General features: G+C 48.1%; 1 protein-coding gene across 2 annotated transcripts in view; it reads left to right on the top strand.

Moving 5' to 3' along the window:
• The first annotated feature begins 315 nt into the window (after positions 1-315).
• Positions 316-11,905, top strand: part of LOXL1 (lysyl oxidase like 1) — a 33,605-nt gene continuing 22,015 nt past the window's right edge. Inside the window, exon 1 of one of the 2 annotated variants that reach the window (XM_006026262.3) lies at positions 316-1,966. In XM_006026262.3, coding sequence (XP_006026324.1) covers positions 727-1,966 — 1,240 coding nt within the window. In that variant the 5' untranslated portion in view covers positions 316-726. The remainder of the gene's footprint in view (positions 1,967-11,905) is intronic. The other variant, XM_006026261.3, reaches the window with a different exon arrangement.

Here is an 11,905-nt window from a genome sequence, read left to right as displayed (position 1 = left end):
ATCTCTAACCTGGTGATGCAAGTGCCAAGGGACCCACGGGTGATCAGGAAAGGAAACCCAAATAAGGTTTCGTTTCATTCATAGCAGTGAGGGTTTTTGGTTTTTTGGGGGGAGCAGGGGAGGCATTTGTTGCATTGAGCTGGATTAAAAGGCCCCTCTTCTTACAACAGTGCTGCTTTTTACTCAAAGTTGTGAGTGAAAACAGCTTGTCATGTTATGCTGCTGAATTACAGAAAGTTGGTGATCTCTAGGACCCAGTGGAGGAAAGTCACACGAGCAGTCCTGGAAACCTCCAAAGTTTTCACAGCCTGTTGCTTATTCATTCAGTTCAGGAGTAAAGCCATCCAGCATAGAGAGAGGGAGAGAAGGAGCAAGCAAGCTGGAGAAAGGAACATCCTTGCTGAGGACATAGCAGCAATGTGAAGAACACTCCCAGGGAAGCCCCGCAAACCCTTGCAAGATCTGAAGTGACTCTCTTCTTCATCTCTCATCTCTCCAGCCGACTGGGCATATATTGGCTGCACAATGCAGCCTGCAGGCAAGCTGTGTCGCTTAGAGCGAGCCGGGAATGGACAAAGTTGGATCTATTAACATCAGGAAACGGGGACGGAGGCTTTGGAGAAAGAAAAACAGTTACCTGGCAGAGAGCACTCAGGCTGCCTCCCCCTTTGGTTTTGTTTTAAAAGAACTAGTCATTAAAGGAGCCCTCTTTTCTCCTTGGCCACCATGACGGCTCGTGGCTTTTGGGACCTGTGGGCTCTGATGGGCTGCGGGGTCTTTCTACTGGCCCACGGGCAACAGCCACAGGGCAGCAACGAGCGGTGGAGGCAGATGATCCAGTGGGAGAACAACGGCAGGCTGTACAGCCTCTTGAATACTGGGTCGGAGTACCTGCCCGCTGGCCAGGAGAGAGCAGACAGCACCACCAGGGTCCTGCTTGCTGATACACCCCGGACCCAGGGCAGAAGGGCGCAAGGGAACGTCCGGAGGCAAGCGCCCACCTTGCCAGTCAGAGCAGGCTCTGACACTGTCCGAGGCCAAACGCGGCACCCGTTTGGCTTCGGCCAAGTCCCAGACAACTGGAGGGAAGGAGCTGTTGGAGACGGTGGCAACTCCCAACGGGTTAGGCCGTCCCCGACTCGGCAACGACAGACCAGCTCTGCCTCGTCCTCCTCTTCCTCATTTGCCTACTCCTCCTTTGGGCAGCCTTCCTACTCCCAGTTCCCCTATGCCCAGCCCCCCTTTGTGAACCAGTATGAGACCTATGACCCCCAGGTGCCCCGACTCTATGATGAGGGGTACATGTACTACCGCAGCACAGGGACTGGAGGGGGTGCTGTTGCATCGGCAGCGGCGGGTGCCAGCGTTATATACCCCTTCCAGCCCAGAGTAAGGTACGAGGAGTACGGGGAGGACCAGAATCCCTACAGAGCCCAGGGGTACTACCCTGCTCAGGAGAGACCCTACGTCCAAGTGCCCCACCAGCCCCAACCCCAACCTCAACCCCAGCCCCAACCCCAACCCCAACCCCAGCCCTCCGATGGACTGGATCGGAGGTACTCCCACAGCTTGTACCATGACACCGGCACCACCTTTGAACAAGGCTTCCAGGACTCTTATTCAGCTGCACAGAACCGACAGCCAACAGGACAGGGAATCTCTGCTACGGACAACTTACAGGTCAACCCAGGGTCCCCTGTGGGGGCTGGCCCTGGGTATGGGTCTGACCCACGATTTGGGCTCTACCCACCTTACGGAAATGTCCCGGCAGAGCCGTACGTCCCGCCTCGCAATGTGGAACCCCAGCCGCCTTTCCGGCCCTTGGATCCCTACGGGGTACCGAGGCCTGAACCCTACCTGCCCGTGAGGAACCCAGAGGCACCACAAGTGATACCAGACAACTCAGGTGCTAGCCAGGCCCGAGTCAGCGTGGGCAGCGTTTACCGACCCAGCCAGAACGGACGAGGTGAGTCTTCTGCCTGGGGTGTATTCAAGGTGGGGGTACAAGGGAGTGCTCCATGGGCCTGTCCTAGTGCCTCCAAACATCACTGCTGCGAACCAAAGAAGATATTAGCCCTTTGCTGACTATAGGTATGTTAGGGACACCCTACAACAGTGGTTCACCACTGATTATCTTTGGGGCCGCACACTTCTCTCTTGCTGTGAGCAGCACTCAGAGGCACTTGGCTTTCCTAGCTACCTGTTCCTTCAGGTTGTAGGCAATCGTTGGTCCTCTGCATCATGGTGTATGCGTAAGAGGTCTAGGCAGGTGCTTGGTAAGTCCAGTTGTACTGGAGTCCTGCGACCGCCACACCAAGACCTTCAACGCGTACACCTAGGCAAGAGTATGGAGGAGTGGAAGTTGCCCAAGACCTACCACACTGCCTTTAAACCATTGAGACATAATCCAAAGGCCAGACCAAGTCCAGATGCTCAGTGCCTCGATGGTTGTAACTTCTGCCAGAGAACAACAGATACGAACTACTGCTGACTGCCCAATGCCTCAGTGAAGGCACATTTCTGTCAGGGGATGTCCCTTAGCCCTTCTCCAACCAAGGAGTACCCACAAGACAGTGAGAGCTAGGGTTTTGAGGCATCCTATACTCACCTCACTCTGGAGGTTGCAACATAGTGGTATTTTAGAGGAGCCACCCTGCCACAAGTAGCTCTACCACGCTGTCACCAGGCCCTCCTAGTCGGATGTAGTTTACAGTCATACCCAGGACCTTCATGTTGAAAGGGAGACCAAAGTCTGATATTGCCCCTAGTGCAGAACTGGATCAGTATTGGTGGCCATGGGCCAGAGAAGTGTAAGGACCGTTGCTTTTAAGGGCAGAGCCCAGAGGAAGCAGACACTCCTTAATACTTTCCATGCTTCCCTCCCTCTTCCCGCAGCTGCCTTGAGGTGCTTTTGTCTTGACCATAGGCAGACCAATTGTGCAGGAGACCAAGGCATTTATTAAAGTCAGGCTCGCTGGGTAACGCAGATGTCACCTGAGGGTCGTTGCTGAACAAACTAGGCAATGGGAGGTAGCGTCATATATGGGGGAGGGTGGGGAAGCAGAATGGAGTGTCATTACATAGGGTGATAAGCACCCTATGAACACCTTTGGTAGGTCAGGGTGAACTGTGGTGTGATCCCGAGAACAGGGCTGGGAACTGTTCTGCAAATCTCTAGTGATCTATAAACATGCTACTTAAGGCTGAGGTCTAACACATTTGGTATGGTACCAGCTGGGCTCAGCCCCAACGTATTCCTAAGGTGTATCTCCACTTCGGTGGCTCAGCCATGCCGCCTTCCAGGAGCGATCTGTACTGTAGTCCTGATTTGCAGCCATGCTGACTTCCAGCAGCGGTAGAGGCACACTGCCTTCCAGGATACTACACCTCTGGGACCCGCAGCAGCACTGCATTCCAGAAGTTGATTGATTTGACACCTCCAGGGTCCTGCCACAGTGCAGTCCAGGGATTGACTCATTGCATATCTTTGCAGCTGAGCAGCACTGTATTCAGTGGGCAGATCAGTATTGTATGCCTATAGATCAGGATTGCTGCATGCTTAGGCTCAATTGCTTTGTTCTGCAGACCAGTTTGTACTGTAATGCCGAGTCTCAATGGTGTTGCATTGCTTAGGGTTTCTCTGACCTGCATGTCTCGGGCCGATCTCTAAACACTTGGGAATCAGTGACTGTATTCCAGGGGCTGATGTATCCCACCTCCCAGGAGACCAGACTGACTTCATTCCAGAGGTGCATCTATAATCTCTTTCTGGTCTCAATAGCATTGCGTATTGAGACCTCATCTGCAGTGCTCTTCCGCCAAGAGCTGACTGAATGATCCCTGCCTCTTCTCTGTACTGTGCGCTGCAGGCTGCTCTGCCGTCATACAGGCAGTTGGGGCTGAGCTCTGCTGTGCTGTTGTATAAGAGAGGCTGGAGGCTAATGCCTACTCCCTGGGTGATGAATGCAGCAGAGGCCTGAACAAGCACAGTTGGTGGTTTCACATAATTTTGACCTCAAAATACACCAGTGTTGTGGTTTTTGGCTGAGGCTTGCATTGAGCTTTCCTTGCAATTTTAACATTCATAGTGTGATTTGAGTGGACAAAGGGAAACCCATGGGATCTGCCTCCCCCTGTGAAGCCGCTTTGCACAAACTCCCAAGAACCCCACCTCGGCTGAACCCTCTGACCCAGGTGGGCCCTGACAGCCATCCAGCTCCTTAGTGGTTTTTGACAAGCCTGGCCAACAACGGTTTGGCTTATATTCAGGAATGAAAACATAGCTCCAAATTCTCCTCTGTTATTCTGGGGCAGTCCTAAGCACTGGTAGCGATGGAAAGGAAGTGGATAGTTCACTGTGGGTGCATGTACACATGCGCTTTAATGGGCATTACGCTATTTTAATGAGCGTTAAAACGTCACTAAAAAAGTCATGGGAACTTTTACGCATGCTTTAATTAGAGCATCAAGTCTGCTCCAACATGCAGTAATTACAGCATGTTGGAGCAGCCTCCGTGCTTATGTACAGGTACCCCGTACTTTTTAGTGAATGCACATTAAAATAATGTTATTATAATATGCAATAAATAATAAAATTTGCATTCAACATCACTTAAAAACCCTGCTCTTTAGTTAATGCACATTAAGGCACACTAATGCGCATTTTCCTAGTATCTCACAATAGAGAGCGCTGAGACACGAGTGCCAAGGCTGCTTCAATGCTCTGGGATTCCAGCACATCGAAGCAGACTCGAATCATCAAGCCTGCTGGAACATGGCAATTGCTGCACTCCAGCAGCCTCTTGTACTTAAACTAAAACTTGTCAAATGAGCTTTAGTTCAAACACCCCCACCACCATTTTCAACCGCAGGGATGCTGATACAGGTGAAGTGGCAGCGCTTTAATTAGGCTCTCGGAGCTGCTCTAATTAAAGCCCACCCCCACCCCACCCCCAAAGCGCGTGCAAAAGTGCCTGGAGGTACTAGATTTAATGCGCATTAACTAAAGCACGTTGATGCATGTGTAGATGCGCCCTTTGTGCTACAGTTCAGCATGGGGCTAAAGACCTTATGCTGGCAACACAACAAAGCAAGGTGCTCTGTACAGGAGAATAACGTGGCCTAGTAATGGGCTGTGGAAATTTACACCTCTTGGAGACAAGTTCAAAGCCGGACCTGGGCAGTGAAAATTCAGTGCTTAAGTGAGGAGTTGGTGGATCTCCACAATTGGCGGGAATTAGCCCGCTTGTCGGGATGCCTAGCAGAGAGATAGAGAACAAGCTTGCAGGGGCCACCATGATCTCCCAACATCAAGTGGCCCTGTCCGTACTATACGATCTGTCAGCTGCTTGCAGTGCTTTTGGTCACTAGAGGCTGTTACTGGCTCAGCTGAAGAGTATATCAGGAGTCAGCAAGGCTGAATGGTCCCACTCTCTCCTTGTCAAGGGCTCCCCGAGGCAGATTTTGGTCCCTGTAGACTTCCACGGGGGTTCTGTTTTGTCCCTGGAGCTCCAGCTTCTGCCTTTTGGTCTCTAGATGGAGCTGGAAGTGTTGGATTTACCCTGCAAACCTCTTTGTGGCTTAGGACCTTCCTGTTTGAGAGTGATCTCTCTGCCTGCACCACATCTGCCACTACAGTGAGTGGAAAAGCCCAAGTAGACCCTCTTTGTCATACATGCGACGTGGCTGTTGGCAGAAAGTTCTCCATAGAGGACCCTCCACTTTCTAACTCACTCTGATTTTTGACTTAGAAGAGCCCAGGTCTGCTGACTAGAGAGCGTGCTGCTGGCATGTGGGAGCTAGGATGTTGTATGGATCTGGCTTAATTTCTACTTGGCTGGTTGGAAATCTGGGGCACAATGAATGGAAGCTGCTGCTTTCGTCTTTTCTGCGGCTGTAGCTCTAATTCCTGGAAAAGGCCGCTAGAGCCTGGGTGCTTTTTGAATATACATCACCAAGTTAAAGAAACAAGAGCAGCTGCTATCATTGATACTACACTAGCAAGTAGAGGATATAGGTGAGGTCCTAGCTTTGTTTTCTAGGTGCTGTTGAAGCACGGAGTGGAAAAAGTGCCTGTCCCAAAGAGCTAACCATCTTAATAGATAAAAGATAGGAAAGGGAAGATTGTTGTGACTTAAGCAACATCAAAAATTACCTCCATCCTGGGTCCCTCCTCTCTCCACGGGCCTCCTTTTTCTCCCTTACAAGTAGCTTTTCCAAGAGAGCTGGCCCATCTCTGGGACACTGTTTAGTGGGGGAGAAAGCTTTCTGTAGCCTTTGCATTATAAACAGAGGCCTTTGGTCTGCAGGGCGGCCTTCCAGGCAGATTTCTTAATTGCTAAAATTGCTTTTAAAACAGAATCAAATGTTAATTACCATTTCTAATCTCTTTAAGTGTTGAGTAATCCACCCAAGTTACAGCTCATGGTCTGCAAGGAATTTACAAAATTCCAAGCCCCTAACTGTGCTGGTTACAGATGTCATGGGATTTCAGTCAAGCAGCCGGATGGCTTGATTTTTATAAGACACTCTTTAAGGATTGTATAAACACTCTCGATCTCATCCCCCATAAAAAAGCATCTTCAAAAGTAACTGATGAAACTCAGAGAGCTTGTCCCTACCATATGCTGGTACATTTGGGTCATAACCAAACACATTTTAACTTTTGGCTGTTTACTTCAGCCCTTGTTCATCACAAAGTGGACACTGGAGCTTTCCACTTTGCAATCAACCTCTCCCTGACTCATTCCCTCAGTGATAATGTTGCAATCCTATGCTGGCAGCACCACCATAGCATCTATGTTCACATGGCGCCACAGCTAATAACAATCCATTAATGCTACTTGATCCTTGCAGAGCCCTTTCATCCACAACTCTCATAGCACCTGACATAGGCAATTAAGGCGTATTACCTCATCCTGCAACAGGACATGGCGTGAAGTGACACAGTTCAGTGGTGCAACTCATAAAACAACTCAGTAGAATAAATTTATATGAGGAACTCATCCAAAGTGCTTCCTTTGAGAGGTGAAGAAAGCAGCGGGGACAAAAGCTTCTTAAGGAAAAGGGGTGATGTTAAAAAAAACAATCCAAAAAACGTCAACTCTTTCAGTGATGACCACTAGAGTTCAAAATGTTCACCATGAAACCTGGAATCTGGTGGAACTGGTGCAATCTCATAGGTTCACTGCGGCTTTCATCAATGTTTGGTATGAATGCAGGTGGGATTGCGAGTGAGACCAGGAGAGTTTATAGCTCTAATCCTAAATCAATACCTTGCGGGTATCCTTGAGATTAATTCTGAAGGGTCCTCAGAACATGAAATGTAGAGCACAAACCAAGGAGGCAGAAACGTACCCATGACCTAGTACTGAAAGAAAAAGCTCAGCCAGTCAGCTGTAATGATCACACTGTCTGAACTATCTCCATAGGGACTTCCTTTAAACTCTTATAGATCCAGGTAGATGCTCAGGTCCAGGGCAGAGGATGCAGGTTGGATTGGGACAGAATGAGGAGAGGCTCTAGGAGAGGTTGAACTTTGAGACGTTCAGGCCTAGGTTTACTGGGGACACAAAATTCAGTCAAGTTAAACTTTAGCCTAGTCTTTTCCTTCTACTTCTGTCCATGATCAAAAGATGTCTTCAGAAGCCAGCGAAGGGAAGGCTTTAGGAGCCAGGTTGCAGGAAAGTACAGAAAGGCTAGGTACAGACATTTGAGAAGCTCGAAGCAGAATTGATCTCTGTTATGCAGTTTTCTGTAAGTGAAATAGTTTAGATCAGTAGTGAACATAACACACATTCCAGGAGTGCAAATCTTAGACCAGGTCCTGCCATTTTTAAACCAGTCTGTGTGCGCCAAATTTCTGTTCTGTTATAAGTATAGACCAGTTTACAATCGCTTATACTGGTAAAAGTGAAATGTCTGCACCTGGCCCAAGAGTGCAGCAACACCAACGTCAGATCTCAATACGACTCTGCTATGGGCCTGACCCCATGCTCACTGAACTCTTTTCAGTAATTTCAGTGAACACTGAGTTGGGTCTTCGAATGCTCAGTGCGCTTTGTGAGGTTGTAGAAGAGCTTGTTAGACTCAGGTGCAAAAACACTGGGTAGATTTTGGTTTCTGTGGTAAAAATGTGATTTCCCTTGTACTCAGGAAGCCAGATCCTGTCTTTTTCCTTCATGTGGACCATTCTGTTGAAGCTGCACCTGGCAGGTGGCTCTATGAAAGAGGGCAGGGGTAATTGGGAGCCAACTCCTGCCAGTATATCAAGAAAGTATTAGAGCAAACACATTAATCTCTGGGGCATAAATCAATGGTGCGTGAGGGCCAGAAAAGAAGCCACACTTTTTTGTACAGAGTTATGTGCTTGCAAGACACAAGACTAATCACTGTGGTTTTGTTCCTACTTCTGCGTTAGGGGGACATGCATGCTTTTCTTTGAACTATCAGTGCATTGCTAAAGCAAGGTGCAAGACTGTATGCACTATGTAGTGGGTTTGTTACTGCTTCATTCCTACTTCTGAACACTGTGGACAGATGCAAAGAAGAATAAATGTGACCTTAGCCAAGTTGCTTCATCTTTTTTCCCCTCTGTAAAATAGCAATAATAATAATAATACTCCTCATCTGTCTGCACAACACCAAGTGTAGTGAGAGTAGCTGGATTCTCTAGGGGCTTCCATAATAATGTAATGCAACACAACACATACTGAACTGGTCCAAGTTAAGATAGACCTAGTCCACTAATTACCACCTTCCCAAAGCCACACTGACTTCCTATAGTATAAGCAATTATATAACCAACAGGCAACTAAGGGGATGCCTGAATTTTCTTAAGAACGCTGCAAGCTCCAACCACTTTGACTTGGGACACCAGCAATGAAAGACAGAAAATGTTGGGGATTCTCTGAAGTTTCCCTTTCTTTCCCTTCCCAAAGGCCATAAATGCACTGGATGTGCAGACTGGAGTTGTCTGGATGGCTCTCCACCTCCTACCTAAAGCTGTTGCCTTCAAAACAGAAAGAAACTTGGACTCTGTCAAAATGCTGGGACTGTGGAAAATTCCAGCCTTCAGGGGGTATGCCAGGCCTGGAGTTGGCGCTTGTGATCAGACCCCTCCAAGTCCATGTTTCATGCAAGCAACCCTGAACAAAGGGCTAATTTTATGAGCTTGACCTCATTTCCTTCTGGCTTGGCTCCAGGGCCTCCCTAGGCAAAGGGGAGCAGTGTGTACATATTCTTGTCAACTTGCAATCCTAACCACATGTGAACTTTCTAAAATAAAAACAACCCCCCTCCTCCATACCCTATTTACACTATCATTTGTTCTTTGTCTCTCTGCTGCTAATATGCTCTTGAGTCAACTTCCACTATTCTGATGCTGTCCTTATCTAATCAATCCTTTCCTCCTTGACCGAAATATTTATTTCCAGCTGTGGTTTGTTTTTGGTTTTTTGTTTTGGGGGGGGGGGGGGGGTTTGCTTTTTCCGTTGTTCATTTAAGAGTCTTCTCTGTGTATCATTGCTTTCTTTCTCTCCATTGAATGCCATTTGTGTGCTCCATTTCACCTCCTTCCTTTCTCATCTCTTTTTGATCAAGTGTAAACACCCCTACATTGGAAACTGCTTCTGTATTCCGCTTGTCTATGTTTAACCAATTCAAACAAAGATCCATAGGGAATGTGATTCAGTCCTTTAAAGGGTGCCTTAAGACATGAGGAGATAAGTGAGGTGTGAAGCAGTGTAGGTTCAATTTTGTCTCTGCCTAGATGATCCCCTACCCCCACAGTCCAGCCCCTGTGCAAGGAGGTAAGCACTGTAATATATACATTTTAGTTTCTGAAATTGGGGACCAATCAATTTACAACCATTATGGAGGGGTGCCTCCAGTCCAAAAAGTGTGAGAACCGCTGAACTAAGGAACCTGAAGCAATGGAGAAGATCTGCATTGAAAAATCTCAAATATTGGGAAAAACATGCGCGGCTTGCCTCCTACAGATAAAATGATTGGGTTAAATATCATGAGATTTTGTTTCGTTATAAAGGTAGTGCTGTGAGGAAGTTATCTTTTGGTTTCATATTTTCAGGTTTACCTTTACAGTCATGAGGATGAGCAGCTTATCTTCATTTTGAAATGATAGCTGAGTCTTACGTAATCACATGACTCCAGAAGTTTTGACAACCCCAAAGCTTGTGAGACTCATGGAAAAACTGTAAGAATCAACAATATCCCCTGTCTCCGGCCACTGTGTTTCTGGGAAGGGGGCACTTGAGGAAAAGTTAAAGGAAAGGTGGTGCTAACTGAAGGGCTGGCAGATCAAGGCAGCTTACTGGATCTAGCCAGATGTCAGAAGGGGTTACTTTGTTTTTTCCTAGACCAGCTTCTTCCTTTGGTGGACTGGGAGGCAAGGAAAGCTTAGGGGAGGTGACTGGTTATAGGACTGATTTTGCTTTGATCGGGACATCTATCCTGTACATCTACCGTGCATGAGACACAACAGCTCTTGTACCAATCTTAAAAAACTTGCCCCCTGAAAAGAAGCATCTCCAAATCAGGGACAGTCTGGAGTCCCATTCTTCTCTTGATTCCCTTATCCTCTTTGAAAAAAAACATCTGACTCTTGCCTGGGAACTGCTCCTATGTGGGGACCCGTGAACCAGAGTTTTAGTCCTGTTCCTTGATCGATGACCGGGTTCAGTCTGGTACACATGGCGTATGGCTCTGAGCAATTCATACCGGTGAAATGAGCTGTCAACCAGTGTCTCCTTCCCTACAAACAGGAGCCTGCTGACCTCTGAAATGGATGTCTCACCAGAGGAACGAGAGAACAAGTGAACCACAGAATCTCTCCTCACTCCTAGAGAGAGGAGCAGACGTACTGGAAGCCCTCATTCTCTGAAATACGCCTTACCATTCAAGCAAAACTGTAATGCCAAGATGGGGCAGAGGGGACATTAGCTGCTGCTAATGCCACTTTCTCTCAAACACCTCGTTTTCATAGACTCATAGGCAAACTCACAGACTAAGATTCATAGACTCATAAACAGAGTCAAAAAGCCTGAGGCTGAATTGCTTCAGTCTTTGCAGGTTAGTCTAAGCTGCAAAAGTTGAACCAATAAGCAAATGAGCAATCACTGGTTTATGTGCACTGAACTTCTGTTCTGTTACAGATTTAAACCAGTTTCTGACCACTTTAAACTGGTTTATATGTAACTTCTGTCCCTAGCCACAGAGGGAAAAGAACTATTCAGTTCCCTCCAGTCTTCTTCCCAGGGTCATGCCCAATTTTTCTCTCTTGTGGAATGGCTAGTCCCAAATGACAGGACTTCCACCACTTTCCCTGTTAGATTCTTCTACAGCTAGGTAGAGCTCATGCCAGAAAGTGTTTGCAGAGTTGGTTCTGGACTCTCAATTCATCCAGCAATCCCCTGAGCAAGCTGCAACCTCTCTGTGTTGGTGGGTGAGGCTGTGGTTGAGAGGAGGAGACCTCCTAAGCAACCCCTTTGTTGTAGGTGGTTTGTCTCAGTTATTTATCCCGCCTCCTTCCTGAACAAGAGCCTTGCTGTAATTTCATATGACAAGCCTCCCTGGCCGCTGTAATGCTGTTCTGTCCCCATACCTCCTGCTGCTAGGGCCGAGCAAAGCACAGCTCCTTACCCCACAGTCTAGCCCTTATTCAGCTAGGAGCTGTGGCTATGACTTGCTTGTTACCGCCTAAATCAGTGGTGATGTGTAGAGGGTGCACGCGCACCCCCTGAGAGCACCAGTGCACCCCCTGACCAGCTGCGCATGCTGCTTAGGCAACGGGCGGGGGGGAGGCAGGAGCGCCGGTGCTCCCCTTGTGAGCGCCAGCCGGGGAGCAGTGCTCCTGGAAGCGGCTGCAGTAATCCATCGGTGAGACTGG

This window comes from Alligator sinensis, unplaced genomic scaffold, assembly GCF_000455745.1.
Source record: "Alligator sinensis unplaced genomic scaffold, ASM45574v1 scaffold492_1, whole genome shotgun sequence".
Lineage (NCBI taxonomy): Eukaryota > Metazoa > Chordata > Crocodylia > Alligatoridae > Alligator > Alligator sinensis.
The sequence above is the reverse complement of the archived record's forward strand: the minus strand, read 5'-3'. Positions and strand labels throughout refer to the sequence as shown.